The 23,947-nt window shown below is 33.5% G+C and overlaps 4 protein-coding genes across 12 annotated transcripts in view; 2 read left to right on the top strand and 2 right to left on the bottom strand.

Annotated features, from left to right (window-relative positions):
• LOC108003581 (cubilin) overlaps positions 1-17,346 on the top strand; it is a 33,744-nt gene extending 16,398 nt beyond the window's left edge. Inside the window, exons 52-53 of one of the 2 annotated variants that reach the window (XM_062073624.1) lie at positions 68-196; positions 15,611-17,346. In XM_062073624.1, the coding sequence (XP_061929608.1) occupies positions 68-181 (114 nt within the window). In that variant the 3' untranslated portion in view covers positions 182-196; positions 15,611-17,346. Of the gene's footprint in view, positions 1-67; positions 389-15,610 lie in introns of those variants that run through there. The other variant, XM_017065926.3, reaches the window with a different exon arrangement.
• LOC108003582 (uncharacterized) lies at positions 190-4,356 on the bottom strand. The gene is made up of 3 exons (XM_017065928.3): positions 1,653-4,356; positions 1,421-1,552; positions 190-1,248 (listed from the first exon to the last, which is right to left on the bottom strand). The coding sequence occupies exons 1-3, from the start codon at positions 1,655-1,657 to the stop codon at positions 525-527; spliced, it is 861 nt and encodes a 286-aa protein (XP_016921417.1). The 5' UTR covers positions 1,658-4,356; the 3' UTR covers positions 190-524.
• On the bottom strand, positions 3,719-19,252 carry LOC108003604 (vesicular glutamate transporter 2). Of its 8 annotated transcripts, none has more exons than XM_062073625.1 (13): positions 18,634-19,252; positions 18,035-18,087; positions 12,425-12,496; positions 11,580-11,638; positions 11,186-11,394; positions 9,347-9,583; positions 9,135-9,219; positions 7,123-7,340; positions 6,716-6,865; positions 6,485-6,617; positions 6,256-6,411; positions 6,105-6,190; positions 3,719-5,932 (listed from the first exon to the last, which is right to left on the bottom strand). In XM_062073625.1, exons 3-13 carry the CDS (start codon positions 12,439-12,441, stop codon positions 5,708-5,710), a joined length of 1,575 nt encoding a protein of 524 aa, XP_061929609.1. In that variant the 5' UTR covers positions 12,442-12,496; positions 18,035-18,087; positions 18,634-19,252; the 3' UTR covers positions 3,719-5,707. The 8 variants fall into 8 exon arrangements, with proteins under 8 accessions (XP_061929609.1, XP_061929610.1, XP_016921454.1 ...); XM_062073626.1 differs by having other exon boundaries at positions 18,299-19,252; XM_017065965.3 differs by lacking the exons at positions 18,035-18,087; positions 18,634-19,252 and adding exons at positions 15,402-15,480; positions 15,823-15,924.
• A 172-nt stretch (positions 19,253-19,424) lies between these two features.
• Positions 19,425-23,878, top strand: LOC108003522 (uncharacterized). The gene is made up of 14 exons (XM_028669616.2): positions 19,425-19,887; positions 20,062-20,215; positions 20,293-20,386; positions 20,735-20,871; positions 20,951-21,091; positions 21,254-21,330; positions 21,407-21,527; positions 22,099-22,266; positions 22,347-22,561; positions 22,627-22,783; positions 22,883-23,022; positions 23,092-23,290; positions 23,397-23,590; positions 23,683-23,878. Exons 1-14 carry the CDS (start codon positions 19,808-19,810, stop codon positions 23,771-23,773), a joined length of 1,968 nt encoding a protein of 655 aa, XP_028525417.1. The 5' UTR covers positions 19,425-19,807; the 3' UTR covers positions 23,774-23,878.
• The last annotated feature ends 69 nt before the right edge of the window (positions 23,879-23,947 follow it).

Below are 23,947 nucleotides of genomic sequence, written 5' to 3' on the forward strand. Positions count from 1 at the left end.
TTACTACTATTTAAAAAGCAAAATAAACGAGATAATGATTTTTCTACTGGATTTTTATTTGTTTCAGGATGACCCAGCACCGTTCATCGCCACCAGCAATCGTTTGATCGTGAAATACATTTCATCCGTGAACAATATCGGAACAGGATGGAGAGCGATCTTTGAGGGTCGAAATAATTGAGATTTCTATTTCTGAGTAAGATTCTAAGGACAATTTATAAAAATATTTATTTGCGTATGTATATCTATCGAAAATTAACAGTATATTTATATCAACCGCGCTCCAAGCAAGTGGGTAAAATTAAGACGGTTTATTGTCGAAAAATTTGTAAATAATGTAACAAGTATTTGATATGCATAGAGATTAAATAAATGAAATTTCGTATAATGCGTGAAATCATTAGCTTATCATCATGGATGACTCGAGAAATTGTATCGGGCTGCAATATCAATACCAATCTTTTCGATATATCTTTGAATCATTAATTAAAGATGATTCATAATGTTTTCAGATTACAAATTTTTCACGCTTCGTTGCACTTCTCATCCCCACAATCCTCTCGCATTTCTTCGTCTTGAATCTCTTTTGTTATCGAACAACTTTTTTCGGCTACCGTGTCCACTTCTGAGATCTCCTCTTCAGGTATCACTATTTCCGTCCCCACCTCTTCTTCTTTTCTTTTCTTTGGTACCTCTCGTTTCTTCCTATTCTTCTCGTGATTACCTTTTTCGGGCTTCTTCTTGCTCTTTTTCGATTTCGTTTTAGTCTTCTCTGTCTCTTCTACTTCCACCAATTCCTTCTCCAATTCCTCCACCGTCACTTCCTTTTCCTTTTTCTGAAGCTTCTTCCTCTTGCCATCTCTCTTTACCTTCTCAGACTTGTCCACATTTTTATCCTTCGATTTCTTCTCATTCTTCACATTGTTTCGCTCCTCGACCGTTTCCTCTTTCACTTTCTCGTCTTTCAACTTCTTCGAACCCTTTTCGTGAACGGTCTGCGATGCCTCAGAATATTTGCTCTTCTTCTTAGACTTTCCCTTCGGGGATTCGTAGCTAGACTTGCTCTTAAAGTCGATATTTTCCTTCTCCTTCAATTTCTTGTTCCTCGACTTGTGACCCTTCCCCGATTCCTCCTTCGTTTCGACCAGATTCTCGGAATAATTTTCCACATTCTTCTCGTCGGATGCGCTGTTCTTTCTTTTGCTCGATTGCAACTTTTTCCTCTCTCCATCCTTCCACCTCTCTTCCCTGAAACATAGCGAATCGGTCGCGACATTCGGCCGGGAAAAATCGATACATTTTCAATCCCGGTCACCCGTGACGAAGATAAAACCGATCTCGAGAGCAAAACAATTGCGTAATTAGAGCTATTACGTCGCGCTCAAACGACGATACATTCAGCATCTCTTTTAAAACTCACTTCGAATATTCTACATCCCTCTTCTTTTTCTCGTGCCTTTTCTTCGATTCCACCTCCTTGCCAGCCTTCCTCGCGAATACGTCTGATGCGAGAATCGTGAAGACCAGTAAAATGGTTAACAATACCCAAATCCTGAGAAGAAACGATTCGCAAATCAAATCAATCAAACTGTCTTTTAACGGTCTTCACCACTCAAGAAGTTTCAAAATCGAGATCAAAATATTTTGCTTACCGCATGTCTGCTTCGCGCTTGTATCTAAATTGAAAATTAATAAGTAACGATTCACTTAGGAGGATCGTTTCGTGTGACCATCGAAACCAAGATTCAGCACAACACTGGCTGCCGTTTGCCCGATCTTCTTATATCTTATGCGTGTTGATATCTCGATAAACAAGATTGGCTCTCGGCGCAGTGAATGGTCCCCGCGATATCTGATTCGATATCGCCGCGAAATCGATCGCCAATACGTGGACGAATGACACGACGATTCGATTCGTAACGCGCAATGTTCGAAGTTTGAATATTCGAATCTTCTTCCTCGTTCGTCGAATGTGAAGCATTCTCTTCGCCGCGTTCGCGTTCTTGACCTAGAACAGGCCGCTCCTGAAATAGCTGTACCATTCATCTCCCACGCGTGGACCTTCCTTTCCTCCTTTTCTTCCTTTTCCTCTCTTTTTTTCTCTATAACACGGTGTTTCGCCGATATCGTGCACCACGACGAGACGAGATATTTAGGTCGATTCACGTATCTAATCTTTCTGTATCGGCGCTCTCTGACGTCGCCCGACTACTTACAATATTAAACCGTGATAAATATATATCGTTATATATAGAAGATAATTGCGAGAAATAGCTCGATTTCATTCAACTTTTTTTTATTTACGTATTTAATCGAGACGATTGTTATCAAATTTTATTACTGGATTATAATGGGTCCAATAATTAGTTTCTACATGTTCATCTTGCTTCTCGTCTGTTCCTGTTTGTTTTAATGGAATAAACAAATTTTGACAAGATTGATGTTAATCGCTGTTTCTTCAAAGTGGTGCGATTGCGCGATTCTTACGCTTCGTTACGTTTATTACAAGTGGAGGGATATCTTTGGTGAATTTACAACAAACTCGAGCGTGGAAGAAGAAGATTGGTCTTCGTTAAAAGTTCTTGGAAAATGTAGTAAAGTCGGAGTAGTTGAATTTGTTGCGGATATTACGTGACATTTTAAATATAAATTGGAGAATTTTTTTTTCTATTGAGTTGGTGTATATGATATTTAAATAATTCTTTAATTAATTGACGACTAAATCTTAGGATAAAATCGTTATTTTATTATACAAAATGTCAAATTCTTTTCTCTACTATTCAATTTTTTCCAATTTTGAAGAAATGACGAACAAAATAATTGTTCCAAGACTTTTTAAAATATAAACATAGTGTTTTTTCGAAACATTTTAGTTAAATTATTCATTATTCAAAAGTTGTAAAAATTATCAATTATCGTATTGCACTTTTTAATAAAAAAATTTCTAATTTTACAACATATTTTGTAAAATATGTATATTATCGATATTGAATAAAATAAAACGAATGGTATTAGTTCATTAAATGTTCCAAAGAAACGAAATTTCATATATATCAACATGATAGAACAAACAAATATATCTTTTTCAGATTTAATAATAAAAGATCGTAGAAAAAATAAACGTACATAATATAAACGTTTAAAAAATCATGTATTTAATAGTTCGTTTTATGATTCTCTCTGTGCATTTAATTCAATTCTGGTTATAAAAGATAAGCAAATATGAAATTTACGAGCTCATAAATCTTGCCAGTTGTCGTCGATCAATTTTTTAACAGTAAACGAGTTACCTAACACTTTATTTTCTGCAAAATGGCGATAAATACCTGAGACGAATATCATCGAGTGGATAAAGACGTGATATCATCTTTCTTTTTCTGTACCCATTTATCACGTTCTTTAAGTCGTTTGTATCGTCTTTATCATTTGATTGTTTTTCTCAAAAAAAAAAAAAAAAAAAACATTATTCCTCTAATTCAACGACGTTAAAGTGTATTTATTGTATCATTCGATTTATCTATGGATTTTGATAATTATGCATAATGCAAACAATTGTTGGTATTAATGTAATTGACAATGTAATGCAAATGTAAATGACAAAAAAAATTGTGCACAATTGTGACACAATATAATTTTAAATAAAATTAAAATAAATTAAATAAACATGAAATTTTGTATCGATACACGTGTAAGGTGTAACAATCAATAATGCTATGCATTTACTGAAATTATATATGTATCATATATTTTTTTCATTTACTTATATGCATATATTCGTATCAAGAACTCCGTGGCATAGATTTTGTAATGGTGATTCATTCATTACAAAATAATATAGTTTGCTTGAAAAATGATCATGGCTTATAAATATCTTCAAAGTTGTCGATAGTCTCATGATCATTGAGATTTATTATTAAGATTTGACGTATCGCAATGTTTTACTTATGAGAGAAAAGTATATTGATTCGATTTGAAATTACAAACAATTCTGAATTTTAGATCGCATCGAGAAAAAAAATACGAAATGCATATACATATAATTATTCGATTTAACGATAAAAGAAAAAATTATTATCTTTCTCTTTATGCGCGCAGAGATGTTCATTTTGTACACGTATTTACTTAAGGGATTTTCATTTTCATCTTAAATTTTGCGCAATATAATTTTTTAATTAATTTCATCTTCAATTTTGCGCAATATACGTATATAATTTTTAGCATAACAATACGTACATGCTATTAAGTATCCGTGTGTAGCTTAAAATATATACTTATAAATAAGAAACGAAGAAAAAAACATGACTTATCGTTATTTAAACGACGCCAATATAAAAATAATTAAAATTACAATACTTGAAAAAACATTGTCTCTTAATATACCTTAATATACGAATGGAATTATGAAATGTGTTGAAAAAATGAACTCTAATTCTAACAGATGATCTACAAAAAATTTTTATGTTCATGTAACGTTTCTTTCTTTTTTCTTTTTTTTTTTTCTTTTTTTGGACATTATAATATATAAATATTCAATTTTTTTCAACGAAACATGACTAGTAAATGTTAACAATGATATAACAATGAGACTTATTTATCGCAGAATATAAGTACTAAAGTAAGTATATTACGTGTTCTCTTACAATGAATTCAAAAAGAATTGTGACTAAGGCAAGGCATCAATTTTTAGTGTAGTATACTTATATAATTCATCTGTCTTTTCCTCTTCATCTTATAAATTTCACTACTTCTATTCTACAGCGTATTTGGATTTTCTTTTTTCCTTTCTTACACATCTAACAAGTTGATAAAATATCGATTTAATAAGTTAATAAGTTAATAAAATCACCGGCAAAATTGTAGAAAGAAACTAATTATAATATATACGTACAATGATAATAATAATAATAATTAAAAAAAGGAAAAAATAATCGTGAATCCTATGAATTAAGCCATTTTCAAAGTATTAATTTATATTAGAGAGATAATGAAAAAATAAAGAACACAAAGAGCAACGGCTTCCAAATTTGGACGAGTATATCATGGAGAAAAAAATCGATCAGTCTTTTGTTGAAAAATTTTCGAAAATTCTTGAAATCAATTGAACAAATTTATCGATCTTAATTTTTAGAAATTCATGAAGAGATATTTCTGAAAATATCTAGAAAAAAAAACATTAAAATTACAGCCTTGAAAATTGTTGCTGGTTGGTGCTCTATGTTCTACAAGATTCATCTCACTCTGTTAGATGAAAAATAGAGAGAAAAAAAGTTTGATCACAGAGACGGCAAATGGACAAGTAATCGTCTCGGATCATAAGAAATGGAACGCAATCGATCGCAATCATTATTTTTTTTTTGTGCTTTCACTTCGTTTTGTAAACGCAAAAATTGGCGAATAAACGAAGCGTTTGCTCGTTATCCGAGACTGTCCTCATAAAAATATTCTTTGAAACGTTACAACGTTACTTATATTACCCTGAGTGCTATATCAACTTCTCCTCGTTTACACACTACCATCTCTATTTACACAGATATACAGAGAGAGAGAGAAAAAATAAACATTTTCACGTCGAAAACTTATACATATATATATGTATACATAATTTTAGATTGCCTCTTCCTCGAGATCCAAGGAAAAATACTTGTAATAGTTGTCACGTAACCCGTGCGCTTCTTCTTTCTTCGCTCAACGAGAGAAATCGATTGTGTTACGCTTCTTCGGACATATTGGACAGAGATGTGACAATTTTTCCGTTCTTTTGCGGTGATTCGTTCAAAGGCTGAGAGTCTTCTTGTACCGATTGAGGATACTTTTGATCAGGATAATTCCACGGCTGGACATCGCCCGTACCAAAGATTTGATAAACGATGTACGTAGCGCACGCGACGCAAGCTGTCACCCCAAACACTTGCCTCCATGCGTCGAGGGCTTGCTGTGAATTGAATTTTCTCGTTAGTTTTGAGCACGACCATTGAACATCGAGTTCATTGTGCGGAGAAAATGAGAAATTTATTAAATGAAAGATAACGATCAAAGGGAAAAGAGATTCGAATGAACGAAGAATATAGTTCAATTGAATAAAATATAACAAAATTTTTACTCACACTTTCTTGGGTGAGGAGGCCAGCTACGATAGGAGATAGGAAACTGGCAGACATATGAATCGTCTGTGCAAACGCCAATATTGGTCCTAACAGCAACGTAATAATAAATAATTCAGCAAATATCGTTCGCAATATTTGATCAGCCACTTACCAGCAAAATTTGGCGCTATATCGACGATATTTGCCATAGCTCCTGCATAGGCAGCAGTGATAAGAGTAACGGCTACGAACCAGACCACTAAAACGAGAACGATGTCGCAGCCCAGATAGCCAATTAACACCAACATTATACCAGGAGCCACTTGAGCTGCGAAATAATCTTGGCGTTAAGCGATTTGACGGAGAATATTTTTAGAAACTTGATTCTAAGGAGTACGTACAAGAGGCGGTGAACACTTTTCTGACATTCGTCAACGACAAAATCTGTCGTGTGATCAGAACGTCGGCTATATAGCAGAATGCAACAGAACTGAAGTAACTACAGATGAATGGTAAACCAGACAATACTCCATTCTGAAATAATAATAATAATAATAATAATAATAAAATATCCTCATTGTCGATATAATTTATAAAAAGAAAATGCTTGAAAGAACGTTTCAAGCGTGTACCGCTTGGATGCTGAATCCTAGAACTGTTTTCATGTACATTGGTCCAGAGATGATGAATATATAATGCACCCAGATCCTGCCGAACGTGGTTATTCCGATCGACCATGCTGGCCAGGATGTAAGAATGAACCTCCATGGAACTGGCATACTCTTCGAACGAAAAGAAAAAAAAAAAGAATTAAACACAAAATGTATCGATAGAGATTGATTCCTCGTGCAAAAATAAATAGAATGATAGAGAGATAAATTTTCGTTCTCGACAAAAATTGGCTACGAAGAATTTTAGAAAGAATGTACATCTAACACGTACACTTGTACAGTTTTAAAATTTAAAATTCTCGTTCCTGTTATAATTCGACGAGGATTAGAGGAAGAATATTCAAACATCGCGAACTTGGACGGTTTACCTCGTCTCTAACTTGATTCCCTACACTCCCTTGAATGTATCGTAGCTCCTGCTGGGATATTCTGGGATGAGAGGCCGGTGTGTCGAAGGCGAAGAAGTACCAGAAAAAGCACCAGATCATACCGATGCTGCCGGTAGTATAAAAGACGGCTCTCCATCCGAAGTGAGCAATGATGAATCCGCACAGTGGATAGGTTAACCCGATGCCAAAGCTGAACCCTGAATATAGATAATCTAGATGTTAGGAGTAGCTCACCCCACAACCCGGAAGGAAGCTGAAACATGATGCTTGTCGAATGGCTTCGCCTTGGCTCGTGTACGATTCATGCGTGGCGACGATCGCTCTTCAGCGGTGGCGTATATTTCACCCTGTAAAGCGATTCAAGTAGTGACTTAGTACGACGGGATGAGGATGAGCGCACGTGAGACGATGCTGTGTCTACAGTGGAACAATGAAACTTCTATACCTGAAACTATATCAAGAGCGCCAACGAACGCCTTCGAACCGACTCACTCCTGAATTTTTTTTCGATTCGTTTCACATGAATTTATAAATTATCAAAGAGGTTCATATTTTCATATTTTCGACATTCTCTATTGCAATTTCAATGAGTAGGATGATTCAACAATTATTAAATGCTTTATCGATCACGGTTTTATCACGAAAATACAATCGAGAAAGAGCAACGTGCTAATCAATCTGAAGATATATCAGAGGCTACGAATCTATAAGAGATTCTCAGCAGAGTATGAAAATATAACGATCGTTAGAATTAAAAATGTTTTTTGAGAAGAATATAAAAAGATTTATATATAAAGCAAAGAGACTATATTGGGAAATAATATTATTGTAAAATTCTTTCGATAAATTTTCCAATTATGAATAACTATTGAATCACTTTCAAGCATTATCTACTGATAATAAAGTAACTAGAACTAACTCGAGAAGAAACTGAATCATCACACATGAATCTCTTTGAGGGGTATAATTTTCTCTCTTATCTCAAATCCAGCCTTGATTATTAACATGGTACAGGGTTTCATGACGATAGTAACACATATGAACTCGCATTCCTCTGCTGCTACGTCAATATACCGATCAGAACGAAGTTACATACGATCAATAATAATATAAGGCATAATCAGCGAAACAAAAGATCATAAACGATTCGCATAATCGACAATAGCAGAGAGATATTGCACGCACCAAGGCTAGGCCGTCACGACGCGAATGAAAAGGAAACAAAAAATATATATATATATTTATATAAAAAAAAATGTGTGTATACACACGGGTATATAAATATATAAAACAGAATAAAATCATCGTTATTATCATTCGTTTCCGGTAAGTTTGAGTGAGAAGGATGATTATTACATCGGCCGGTTGTGAACAAAGGCGTATACGATAGATTCTCGTTGAGTCGGCAGGACTGACACAGTATAAAATAGATAACAATGAGAAATAGCGTGTATACAAAACGTGTTGCTGTCGATTGCCCGGCTGATTCTACCAGCTGGAAGTATACTCGGGCCTTTCTCATGCTGTTGAGCGGTTGCTGATGAGTATACCCCTCGTTCCGGCGAATGCAACCAAGTGGAGCTTAAAAAGCAATCAGAGAAGAAAATGAAAGAACCGCTCCTTGCTCGATCAACAAAATCAACATATAATAATACGTATTATATGTATATGTGTATATATATCTGTTGATCCGTGAATTTTGACTGAAAATAATAAAACCTTTCGTTTATCTTTTTCTCTTTTCTTATAGGATAAAATGTGCTTCTCATTCGAACTTCCGCTTCTCCTATTCTGAAAGAAGCGTCAGACTGTATTAGTCATTATCCATATCGTTGAAACCAAAACAAAAAAAGGGGGGGAAAAAAAAAGAAAAGGAAGAATGACGATCAGACGGAATTGAAATTAGATTTCTATAGTCTCGTGTATTTCTGGCGGCGTGCGTGTCGAAGTTTCGCTATAATGTACAAGAATAAAGTGAGGATGATACTCACCTTGGAAGGAAGACATGAAACGTGATCTCTCCACTGGCGGGATCCAGTGTCCGACAATGGCGTACATCGCGGGCCACGTGAGTCCCTAAATACAGGTTATAATGGATTCGTTTTGAAAGATTGCAATAACGATTAATATATGTGTATAAAATTTCTTCAATGTCGGTTTATTATATATTTTTTTTTTTTTTTTTGATATGAAGAGTACTTACACTCGCGACACCCTGTATACTGCGAAGCGCAATCATGAATCCATAATGAATTCCTGCTGCAGAAGGCATCAATAAACTGCAGATCGCAGTGATCAGTTGTGAACCGCCGAAAACAGCTTTCGTGCCAAAATACTGTGTGAGCACACCACCAACTACTTGTGACAATATATAACACCAGTAGAAGGAACCGCTAATGGCGGATTGTATGGTTGGACTCCAGTCAAATTCCCCTTGATCCTGAAGAAAAATAATATTTGTATTTGTTTTTTTTTAATTAACATTTGCAGAAATGAGGATTTTTGCAAAAGAAACGGTAAAAATATTCGCAATATAATTTTTATTAATATACTTTAACGTATCTGAAAAATTCTTCATTTTGTTGTATAATCGCATGTTTTGTTGTTTATTATAACTCTAATTATTTCTTAAATATTTTAGTGCAAATCGAAAACAATTAAAAAAAATAGAAATTAGAAAATTAAAGTAAATTATGAAAGTGAGAAAAATAAAAAAATAATAAGCAAAATGAAAAAATAATAAACAATATGATAAAATAAAAATATTTCTGTAATTACAATATTTACTTTAATTATATTTAACTTTAATTATAAATAATTATTAGAAATGATAAACAATTTTTTCGTTTTTATTCATTATCAATAAAGTAAATTTTATTCAATTACGTATAATAATTATCAGTAGAGAAATTTTTATTCCATAATAGATATTAAAGAAAAAAATTTACATAATTTTATTTTATTTATCATCATTATCATCTACAAATTATAGATAAAGCACATACTTACTTATAATTAGAATGCTTATCGATAAGAAAAATTATATTTTCAAGAAAAAAGAAAAACATTTCCGCAATTTTGAGTTACTTATATATCATTATTTATAAACAAAATTTTTTTAAAAACCGATGTTTGTTTCAATTTGGTTTTCTGAGAAAAATTTTGTTAACATTTTACAACCATAATTATTAACTTATTTTTATTAATGATATTTTTTCCATATTATTTCTATTTTTGATAAGAATTTAATTCAATTAATGTAATTATAAAATATTATTACGTAAAGATATAGATATACTTGAAAATTAATCTTTTCTATTCTTTAACTTTGCATTACAGGATTCGTAGAAGTGAAGGATTCGAAGAACTGCGACTAAAATCACAATCTGTGATTTCTATTCGATAATTCCACGTTATGGTTGCATAAGAACGCGCAAACTTCCTAACCACGTCTTAGTAAATCGTAATGTGATCGTGATTTTAATCATCCTATCAGTTTCAGCCCAATGGCGGAAAGAGTTAACGAGCGTCAGGGATTATTAAGTCCTGCTGTTAATAAGATTTCATAATCCGTAGTTTTCGCGAACACCGATCGAGGCACGTGACGTTACGTGGACGAGATTTCTTAACTCCTAATTACAATCAACTGTAATTGATGCGATCTGTATAACGTAATCGTACAACATCATCATCAAACACTGATGTCCATTTTACACATTCCAGAGAAAAGATCACAATGTTTTTTACGAATCGGATATCAATTTTCGAGAAACTAATTGTCCATTACAGAGCAGAGAAAAAATATATCTCTCAAGAAACTGGCCAAGATCGAACAGAAAAAAATTTAATTCAACTTTAAATCGTTGAACAATTTTTATTTTTCGCTTCTGCAAAATGCTATCCATTTTAAATCAACGTACACAATCATGCTTCATCGATTTTACAATTAACACGTCCACGCGATGCCCAGCGCCACGAGAATCGACAAGATATGCCAAGATCTTTTCTTATTTATAATCTCACGATCGTTACCGATTTTTACCTCAAGTTTGATCGGCGCGCTGTTGTTGATGACCATTGGTGGTGTCACGTAGCAATGCTGGGAGGTTACAGTTACATTGGTGTCCAATGTCATGGATGGGGGTTTCACCATCGCCACCATGGCGATGTTGATATCGTTCCTCATCATGAACGAGACCGTGAATCCCGAGAAGGAGAGCATATAGAGCACTACCCTTGCCGGCACCATGTCTGGAAACGCGAACATGTTCTCTGATCGGAGCCACCATCACCTTAAAGCCTATGAACTTTCACTTTTCTCTTTTCTCTAATGACTCGAATATTTATTTTTTTTTTCGCGATATACTCAATATTGTATTTCTATGCACAAAGATTGTACGATCTTTTACGATTTGATAGTTTGAAGAGTCCTTTACCTCTCAGTTTTCGCAGGCTGCAGGGTGATCGTGTCTTATATATGGTATGATCTTCGTATCTGCGTAATAGATTGATATTTTTATATAGAAACCAAGGAATCAATTGAATTATAGAGAACGAAAGAAAAGAAGGAGGGCAAAAAATGAAATGAAAAAGTGTCAATCGCGATGCGGTTACGCGTCAAATAGGATCAAAGAGAAAACGGATTTGGATTGTTGTTTCTTTTTGATATTTTAACAGAGTTGAGGAAAATTATTTTCAATTTATTCGAAACTATAATAAGAATCGAAAATAATTATATTATTTTATACTATTTTTTTGTTTGTTAGATTGAAAGTAGATTGAATTTTTTCATATTTCATGTTATATAAAATAATATAACTCTCCTTTTTTTTTAATGTATTGTAATAATACTTTGTTTAAAGTACTATTTCTTTGCACAATTATTATTATTTCGAAAAAATATTTATTTGCAAATGTATCACTTGTGAAAAAACGAACGCACATCATTTATTTATTTTAAAAATCTTAATTTTGATTTTTGGACAGTCATAACAAAACAAAAAAACATTCGTCGACATCTATAGGAGACATTAATCAAACGAAGAAAAATTTTTCTTAATTCGATGTGTTTAATAGATGATCCACTTCCGAATCCACTTATTCTTCGATCCTAACTTAAGACTCGATATTCAATAGACGTTTACTCCTTTCTTTGTGTTGTTTTCGTGACATAAGTACGTATAAGTCTCAACAACAGTTTAATGGCAATATATTCATCTAATCGATATTTATGAGCAATTATGAGCACAGTTGCTGTATCGACGAGCAGCCAATTCCTTACCTTTGAGACTCTTCCATCTTTATGCCGGTCGATCGCTCTTCCAATCGAAAAAAGAACTTTTTAACGAAGCACCTAGGATAGAGAAACAAAACGTGAAAAAATTAAATCCAGATATGAAAATCTATTATTTTAACATTTATTGGTTCGGACAATTGATAGATGGTTTAAATAAAAAAAAATTAGGCGACTTGTAAATCACTATGAAACACTAATGGACATTAATAGGTATCATTACATTATGGATAAATCGCCAAAGCGATTTAACTATTAAGCTCTATGCATTATTATTATCGTATCGCAGACATCTGTTATATTATTTAAATAGTCAATTATTAATCTATTCACATGAAATGCAATTCAATGCAATTCTATATATATGGAAGTTTTTATCTATTCTCTTTCTTTTATCAATTAACAATTGAAACCTCGACATATTTATCTAAAAATGTTGCAATAATGTCACGTTTGTATTTTTATGCAACTTCCTTAAATCCATGTATTTATCGAAATCGCGCACGCAACGATCAAACATAATTCGACTAACCACGCGAATGAAGCTTTTAATAACAATTATTGATCCTAATTAGTTTCTCGTCTATTTCTCTCGCGAGGAATAATAATAAATGTTTTTCACATTGTGTGCTTGCCAACGCCAAATCTTTTTCCCGAAAGATAAAAGATAAAACAAGAAATTAGGAGGTGGGTAAATGGATAAAAGGAGCCAATTTTTCACCATTTTACACGTGCGTGACCATATTAATTTTTCCCAACCCTTCTCGAATAACGTGTTCTTGTTAGAGATCGATGGAGGAATAAAATGTTCAGAATTTAATAGCAGGATCGTGGAGGCGTGATGAAATTCCGACACGAAACTCATATAGCATTCAACGATCTTCATGATCAATTCGCGAAAGGTCGAAGCTCATATCGCGGCAAAAGGCAAAAAAATCATCTGAACGACCTTGCATTCTTTCGACGAGAGGATGGCGCATTGTTTTTTTTGCAAATTTTATTCCATTCATATGTAGGATAATATATAATAAATGGAGAATACGCGAGAACAATGAGAAAAACGTTATTGTTTTATCTGTTTTGCTTACGAGATAATAATAAATTTATAATTATATTTTCAATAGTGGAATTATATCTTCAATGAACATTTTGATGAGAGTGAAAGTTACAATAAAGTCACTTTCAACAGTATTCATTTGTAAAAAAATATATTCTTTTAGGTGTCTTAGGGTCGAGAGTTGCTCTCAACAATTTTTTCGCAAATGGATAACTGCGTCGAGACTAACTCCAATAATAACTTTCACTCTTAATATTTTATCTACTAACGAAAAATAATAACTCCCAATTCACCAATCCTTAAATGCATTCGTCTGAAATTTTCTTTTGTTTATTATTCGAAGAAACGAGAAAAATAAATTAAAAAAAATAAAATTAGATATTTATTCACAGAAATATTTTAATATATATTAAAATATTCTGGTTGAAAAATTAGACAGAAGTTTCTTTAAAATTCGAATGAATATCAAAAAATACTTGAACAAATACTTGAGCCACGAAGGCAATGGAAATATTTAATCAAATCTTAAATATTCTCATCAGATACGAATTAATACAACATTATATTAAAATTTACAATAAACATATACATTAATTTCTCATATTACTTTTAAATATCGAAATCCATTTGTTACAATATACTTTATATATCTCTATCAATAATGATAGAGATATATGAATAATGATAATCAATTTAATACTTTGTAATCAATTTGAGATATACAAATAAACAAAATTAAATTGTAACTAAAAAAAAAAAATATACGCGTATAAAATGTATATAATCGTAAGATAACATGGTGGTTGATTATTGATAGCCAGTGATATAACTTTAATATATTATCTGAATAATGCAAGAGCAATTTCTCATTACGACTATTATAACTACTAAAAGGAATAAAATCAATGAAATTGACATTGTAAGCACTTTCAATATTTGCCCGATCCAATTTTCACGTTAATTCATTCTGCAAATTTTTTGACGATTAATATCACGCTGTGTTTGCAATATTTTTCATTGTGTTAATTTAACAGTCACAATGAGTGATAAAATAATTGCAATGCACATTTTTCGATTCTAAAGTACATATTTAATTTGAAACGAATTTCCTCGATTCAAAAAATGCATTGTCATCCAATGTTCATGCAAAATAGCTTTGCCGTTTGTTTTTATTTATTTATTTCTTATTCACATACTTTACATAATTACATAATCGAACGTTGATATTAAATCCTCATTACATATATTTTATATTCATTAAACCGATCACCTTAACTTAATGAATCAATCATACTTTCATAATTAGACAAAGATCGATTCTGCATCACGTGAATAATATTTCTCAAGTAGAGGAATCAATACGATTCTTCGAATTCTTTGTACATTTTTCCTGCATAATTCAAATTACTGGACACATTATTGAGTCATAAAATCTGTGACGAATTTTTATTGAAGGCTATTTTTTTTTATTCTAATTTTTATGAAATAAAGTATTTACTTCTCGAAGTTATCTTATTCATATAACATTTCCATTGAAATTTTAATCTTCATTTTTTTTCTGATATTATTTTATCTTTGTACTACAACAGTTTGATACACGATTCTCCACTCCGATTGATTTAAAATTTTTATAAGAATTCTCTATATATTAAAATTAATAATGACGAGATATAAAAGTATGTATATTAATGCGCGTGGAATTCATATATTCGTATAAAAAGGCAATGCTTTACATTGCTAATTTTATATCTATGAAATCTTGTTTTATACATATTTTCCTATATCGTAATCGTACATAATAGGCAAAATAAAAAAACCAAACTTACAAAATCATAGAATAGATTAATATGTAATTGTATTTTTTATCATAACACAGAAAATATAAAACTGGAAAACATTTTAACTCACAGCGAAGCACGTGGCTAATTCAAGTTTCGCTCTTCCTGATAAAACTCCAGCGTTTACACCATTCGTCGAATCACGAGAACTTTTATGAAAATAACGAATAAATTTCACAATCTTTATTTTCCAAATATCGATAAAATATCACATGTATACGTGATACGAAAACAAATACGAATAAATCAACACTAATTTTTCTTTTCTTCTTTTTTTAGATACTCAATCGCCTATCAAATAATGAAAGGAGAATATTATCGATGAAATATCGAAAAATCTAAAAAAAAAAAAAAAAGAAAACGATAACAAATATTATCTCTCGAATAATTATAAGTTTCGAGATTAAACGGAAAGGGATTCGAGTCGAAACGAAGCGCAATGTCGCGTTCGAGTCGATCTGTGGTCGACAACTGACGCCTGAGGAGCAGACCTTTTGATTAAAGTTATTGAAGTACGGAAGAAATCAACCCGGACGAGGAGAACGGCCGACACTGAAAAGCGGTCGAACCACGAGGCATTGACTATCTTGCAGGCCCCACCACTATCGCGTTTTAATCAATCGGGTAGGAAGTTCGCAAGGATTGTAAGCATAACCGCGAACGAGGAAACGTGACGGTGACAATGACGTTCCGGCTATAATATATATTTGCTAATATATCTCGCTTGTGACATAGCGGCGACCATGCGTCCAGACGCCTCTCCCGACGACCGGATATTATATCAACGTGATCGAATAAACAATGGATGGCATGACAAAGGATAATAGGTGTTAATTGGAGTTCGAAAGCGAGACATATAATCCTCCGAGCTGCTTATTAGTTTTCGTGTATGTAGAGGGTTTCATGAAGGGGTATAACGATGGATCATGTACTTATTCTTTCACCATTTTCATGGTAAATCTCGCTCTCTTGTTAATTTGAACACTTAGACAATCGTTTAGATAATCGAGTATAAAAGAAACTTTTATATATTTTTTTCACTTGAAAAAATCGACAGTGTATCAAATTGTATGAAATTTATAGAATAATTAATTTTTTTTTAAATAGGAATTATTTGTACCGTGATAAATAATATTGTTTTCGTTCAAATAATCGACGATAAACTTTTGGTATATTTTTTTTTTTTATTTGAAAAAATATTGAGAAAAATGGCATTGCATCAAATGTGCACAAAATTGCATAAGTTTGTACAATTGATGGATGACGAATGTCTTTTTTTTATTGGAATTGTTTTTATTGTGGTTAAGATGAATTCTTTATGCTTGCCATTTTTTATTTCATGAAACAGATGCATATTTCGATTTTAAATTGAATGTAAATAAAGTTAGTTAAAAATCTCATAACATATTAAAGAGTTACTAAACGATTCGAAAAATAATTTCGATTCGATTTCAATTGGGTTTTATTTTAGTATTTCATTATAAGAAACATTAAACATTAAATAAAAAATCGAGTTTAGAGTAAAAACATATTTCTTAAACATAAATAAGACTTTTTAACATAATAACCATTAAAAGATGATAAGATTATATATATTGAATAACAAAACATTTTAAATATTTACTATATATGAGTTTGCTCATAAATCATTAATGGAAATAACAATATAAGCAAAGAAAGAGACTTCCTCGAATTTGTTTATTAAATTAGTTTTTATGCAAATTTTGTTCTTTTTCGTTCATAGTCTAATGTCACGAACATCGTTCGCGAAATCGTAAAGTTGCCATAATAAAACGAGTCAATTTCCAACGATCGATTAATGTCTATTAATGTCTATTAATTGCGTGGAAAACGCAATTCGTTTGCTATCTACATTGAATCCATGAACCATGAACGTACAACAGGTGTCACTTGATATTTCATATACGCCATATTGTCTAAGCCTTTATTTGGAAAACTATTATAATTGTAACATGATACAACATTAATTAAAAGTGTATTATTAATACTACGTAGATAATGGTAATATTGTATTTATTATCAAATGTTTAGTACATAAGATTGTATGAATCCACAGTATTTTCTCGATATAGGGGTGATATTTATTTCTATTAATCTCTGTTTTTTCAAGTTTAACTTGGCAAATATTAGTTTACGATGATTATTAAAGACAAATCTAGTAAAAGCAATATAATTCTTTTTTTAAAATTTATTTGTAATTTTTCTTCGAAAACCGTTCTGGATTAATTATCAGTTATCTCATTGAAAATATTCAAAATATACAATTAATAAAATTTATTTCGATAGAGAATGTGAAAAGCAAATCTTTCTCAATTTTATCGATTTTACGTTTATTTGATGACTAAGCCTTATCGTTGCGTGAAACGGAAGAAATATGCGTCTTCTGAATTTTATACTCAGTTATTAAGCTTAATTATTTCTTAAGTTAAGTTGACCCTATTAAACTGTATAAGCAAGTCGGGTCACACGATTCGCTCGATGGAAATTCTTGAGCCGGCCGGCATCAAATTAGACATGTGATCAATCTTCGTGATATTACTGGTCGCCCTCGATTCTTCGATTATCTTTTTCCTTTTAAGTTTTTCGAAAAATTAAGTATCTATTTGCTCATGTATTTAAGATACGTGTATTGTGGATTTTTCTATTTGATAGATAATATGCTAATAGAAACATTTTCTTCACCTTCTTTCAACTAATTTCACAGATAATTATGCTGGTTTTGTAAAAGGAAGGATCTGTAAAAAAAAAAGGAAGGATTATACGAAGGATTATAAGAAATATATGTTTAGAAGATATTAAGGTTAAGGTTAAGGTTATAGAAGTATTGGAACCAATTATAAATAAAAACCTACACTTCAAATATACGAAGCAACATAGCTACAAACAATCTATAAATGCTGAATTATTTAAAACATCGTTCAAGAATATCGAGCATATAATACGTACCGGCAATTTTGATAATCAGCTATCGATAACTTATTGGCACGTACGTTAATAGTTCGTTATAAAGTTATCACAGATTACGTCATTCGAAATATGTATTTTCAATCACTGTACTTTGTTCTATTATCCAATTGCACGATATAGATGAATATCCACGAAATGAAACATCTTCAATGACAACGAATTCTAACCTTGCCGCAACGACGCTTTCTTACAATTTTGAGGTTATGTCCGTTCGAAACGATGATCTCTATTACGGATGCAGCACGTGGCCATGGCCTTCGTTCTCAAAAATGGGAATAGGAGAAAGGAAATGATCGATCGTGACAGTGACTCACCGCCGGTCTGTTTTTGCTTCCGGCAAAGTGTTGCAACGTTCCGGCCCTCACATTTTTCCACAAAAGCACGGATGCACACTGTGTTTCACGCGTTCACCGACATTCTTTCGTTAAAAGAGCAAATCGTGAACTCGCTGTCATTCGAACTGAATCCACGAAACACACATTCACATAAGAACCACGGAATCACGAGCACTCGATGCTATGGCGTTACGCCGAGGCGCCCTTGCGCTCGTTGCTCCGAGGCGCAATGGTCACGTGACCCAGTGGCAAATATGTTCGCGCGCCGATCGATTCGAAACCATTGCGTCGTCACGCAGCGTCGCGTCATGTCGTCTTCTTCTTTATTATCAGCTCTCTTAAATTGAATCGTAAAATATTTGTAGATATTTTCATTTCTCGAATGAGACAGAATATATAATGTTTTAGAAAAAAAAATGAAAATTCATTGCATCGATTTAACATAAAGTAAAAATGATTTGCAGAAATCGAGTTTTAATAACGTCATATCGTGCCATTGTAAGAAGTTATATAATTTTGATATAAAATATGTGTGAGAAAGTGTGTTCACATTTTAATATCTTTTGTATGTTTATTAATTTATTAATAAATTATTAAACATGATAATGCATTTTTCTTCATAATAACGAATGAATCATTCGTACATCCACTTTAAATAGGTCAAAGCGGCAAGAAGGTCATGTACTTTCACTGCTTCGAACTATTTCAGAATATATGTATATCAATCGGTCGTTTTACGCCTTGCGCAAGTGAGAATTCTGCGTGTTTCCCCCCCTCCCCCGTCTTTTCTTTTTTTTTTCTTTTTTCTTTTTTTTTTCCACTTGATATTTTTCTAACGTTGGATTCCGCACATTTTAGAGTGGCGTAAACTGTAACCATTAGCATCAATTAAAATTCTCCGAACGAGGCCATTCAGCGTAGAATGAATTTCGCGGTAATAAATGATCGTGCGTAACGCGAAACGCATTACTGGTCAACTTCTCATCGATCTTTCGTTCGATTATAAACTGTCACCAATTGCGAAGTTCACGATCGATCCCTTCCTGAACCTCGTGTACTGTAAATGCAACGTTCGGAATTGCTTTCGGAAAATCCAACATAAATTTCCAATGTCAATGCTAACAAACTCGTCCTAAATGTCGTCATATACACGATGAGCCATTCGAACAATCCCGCCCATCAACGAAAAAAATCTGCAAAGTGCTGTCCGTCTACGACTCTTCCGCATCACAAGTATTTTCGATGTCGTGTTTAAAAATACGATTGAAGTAACGATCTTTACGATTTTCCCATCCTTCGATCGAGAAAAGAAAATCGTTAACTACAATTTGAACGCGATTCTAAAGCGAGCAAACGAAAGCCTTTTTTAGGTTATACGTCTACATCTTTCTTATATTTATTCTTAAGGCTTAAACGAATTTCCTCGACTTCAACGTACATAGTGGACGATGATGATTGCGTGAGCCGGGTGAAAAGTGCCTCTTTAGAAAACACAAGTATCTTGGTCCCCAGAGATCGTCAAAGAGATGTTAATCATATCGACAGAAGGATCGATAAAACGGTAACACGTATTTCCTCTTCGTATCATTCAAGATCAATCGTCAAACTGTAATTTCCCTGTTTCACGCGTATCCTTAGACTTCTAATACAGGATTTAGTGGTAGAAAATTTTGGAACTGTCATACAAGACCGACAAACGTCTTCGTGCCGGAGAATTCCGTAATTCAAGAGGGTAATTATATTTATGAGTATAATTATTTGCACGCGAAGCGAGCAAAGAAGTCTTCTATCTTTCGACACGTAATATAACTTTATGGTTACGTGTGTTCCCATCATTTTTTTTTCTTCAAACGACCGTGATTATGCGTTTGATCGATTGAAAGAAAAAAAAAATACGTGATTAAAAATACGTGATTGCATCGCTCGACACGATCCCACATTTTATTAACCACGGATTAATTTTTCATTGGCGGACATTGGACGGCCTCTCGGAGCGGAGAACAAGTTTCTATTTACTCGAGATCGAATCTTTCCGCCTAACTTCTGATTAATTCTGATCGATTAATACTGATTGGCGCAGAAAGCGAGTTGATCGGCGCGTTGACGAAACAAATATACAAGGTTGAATCTCAAATGCAAAAGGCGCAATCCGATTTAAAGAGGAGCGAAGAGCAGATAAGATTGAAGGATCAGGAAATTTACAAGATGAAACGAAAGGTTTGACATTTTTATTTCCTCTTGTCTCGTTGCGATTCTTCTCGTCCACGCTGCGATCGAAATTTCATATTCGTTTCAGATCAAGGACTGGGAGATCAAGAACAAAAACCAGGAGAGTTTGCGAAAGAAGGAGCAGCAACAGCAACGAGTTCAAGCCGACCAGTCGGAATATCTCTACAGAAGGTGTCTGATGCTCGAGCAGAGAATCTTCGAGATGGAGGTTAATTAGATCCAAATCCAGAATATTTATCAATGTTCAGAAAGAAAATCTTAGAATAGAGGGATAGCGAGAACAATTTCGAAAATTCGAAAAACTTTCTTGAAAGAGAAAGTATGATTTTATCTCGCACAATCATAGTAAATTTAATATTCCTGTTCGCAGAAATTCTTGGCCGATTATGGTCTGATCTGGGTTGGCAACTCGACGAACTCTCCGAAGTATCCTGAAACGATCCTCAAGTAAATCGAGTATACGTTACTATTTCAATTCATCGACACCCGATCGAATTAATGATCAGTTAACCGTGCCTTTTAGCAACACCATCGAGACATATTACGACCAGATTATCGCAAACATCGACCAGCTGAACCTGGCCGCTGGGAAGGGTGAAGTTCACGTGCAACATAACGAAAGAGGGAACGGAGCCTCGTTCAAAGTAAATCTTCCTCCATATTTTCGATTCTTTTTCCCCCTTCCTTCTCTCTCTCTCTCTCTTTGTTCCTTTTTTCGAAAATATGCAATTTATCGCGATTTACGATATACGATAATATGAAAAAATAATTATTTTTAATTTGTTTATCGAACGTTACGAGATCGGTAGATTGATCGTTGCATGCTCTGATGAAACGCGTTACGTAATCAGAGGTTTTCTTTATCCACATTGGGCGTTAATGGCCGCGTTATATCGCGATATTCGCACTCGTATCAACAAGGTATATCAATTTTCACTCGTCGATCGTTCGCCATGGGTGTATTCAAATGTTGACAGTTGACGTTAATCGAAAAAACCGGTTACGAGTGACAATGACGAGTTACGAGCACATGGCACGAGGAAAACGTTGGCACAATTCCAGCCGTCAACTGAGTCGTGGTTTATTTTTCTCTCTCAACTGTTTGTTTTATATGTATATATATATAAGATAACAGTTAAACGATTAAAAGTTAAGAAAAGTTAACATCAAGACGGTTGATCGATTATTAAAGTGTTGTTTAACAATTGTTTAAAGACTCCCTCTTGCATGTCGCTAAAATTCTACAAAAATGGAATGATAGTTCAAGACGGCCCATTACGATCTTACGAGGATCCAGCCACGACGTCATTTCTTAAGGATATCTTGGACGGCTATTTCCCTTCCGAGCTGCAAGAGGCTTATCCAGAGGGCGTACCTTTCAAGGTGAAACATGGATTTTTACGTTGTGATGAAAGGAGAGGAAAGGGAAGTATTTTTGGGTTGCTCATATATTTGGTTATTAGGTGGAAGATCACAGGAGCCAATTGTTCTTGAACACGTCCGAGTTTCCTGGCCAAGGTTACCGATTGGGAAAAGAGAGCCTTACCAATAACACGATCATCTCTAGATCTCGTAGACCCCCTACCGTTAACCAGAGAATGGCTCGTCGTGGCGCCCCTTCCAGAGATAATCTGACTAATTTCGATCCCAACGCGCAACTCTTGTCCCCCACAGCTAGGTACCAACAATTAAATTCAATTACCATTTCGATCGTGACCGATGACGGACTTTTAAACTCATTAGCAAGTCCCAAAAAGTGAAAAGTCCCTCGGAAGGGCCCCCGTTGGAGATGTACGTTCTACGTTCTCAGATTTTAGCGTCTCACAACAATATCTGTTCCGATACCCATTTACAATCCCATATCAATGCAGAGTTGGGTTTGAGCACTCGAAAAGATAAAGTAAAGTTTTACGTTAACACGTTTATGTTAATATTAATGGAGAAATAATTTTAATCTTTTAACGTGTTTGCGTGATATTTCGAATGTTTGTTCCACAAGCGTGAGCCGAATAATAGGAACGGAGAATACGATCCCTCGACTCGTGAAAGTGGTTCAAAGTCTAAAGGTGTTATGAGATTTCCAAGTTCGGGTAGATGTTATCACAGTTCCTCCGATAGATCGTCCAAATTATCGCCCAAGTAAATCCTGATTAAATCGCGATTAAATTGCTTAGATATCCGTTTATTTTTATATCGTTATTGCTTCAGTCGATTGGATGGCGACGATCGATTCAGGCAGCGATCGAGATCTGCAAGTTTACCAAACTCTAGATTTTCTATTAATTCGAGGTCAACGCCGAGAGCAAATATTGATGTTAAACAGTATGCAACTCCTCAAATCCAGTCTGGTGTAACGAGAAAGAGTCAACGTTCAACAAGATCCGCTGTACCAGTCAGAAAGAATGCAGTAAGGAAGAGAGAAAGGATATATAATTTTTTTCGATATAAGGATATTTTATGAAAAATATGATAATCTTTTCTTTCTTTCTTTTTTTTTTTCTTCGATATTTCAGCCTCCGATTTTACATCAGATCAATGAACCATCGGGAAAAACAGGCGAGCTCCGATTGAAAGTCAGATCTCTGAATGGCGGTACTGTCTATTTGGTGCATGTATCTGCCGACGAACCAATAGCTCGACTTTATCAGTTGTTAGATAAGGCTATGTCAAGAACCGTTCCTCGAGGGTACAAAATTGTTCTCAGCGGGTAAAAAATTCGTTCACAATTCGTTTATATATAAAATTTTATTATTTTCTTCAATCTTCGTCATATCTGTATTTATTCTTCTTTATTCTCAGATATTCGCCGAGAAGATTGGAACAATTAGGAATAACTTTAAGAGAAATTGGTATTACTAGGGATAGCGTTTTGCATTTAGTGAACGATTAAATATCAAAAGTATATCTAACGAATCTCTGAATTTATATTGTTTAAGAAAAAAAAATATTGTAAAAATATTATATTTATGGAAAATATACACATTATATATTTACGAAATTTTATCGTTCTACGATAAAAAATCGCAGTTTTGAAATCTTAGTTTACCATGGTTGATAAAGGAAC

Source organism: Apis cerana, linkage group LG4 (assembly GCF_029169275.1).
Source record: "Apis cerana isolate GH-2021 linkage group LG4, AcerK_1.0, whole genome shotgun sequence".
NCBI lineage: Eukaryota > Metazoa > Arthropoda > Insecta > Hymenoptera > Apidae > Apis > Apis cerana.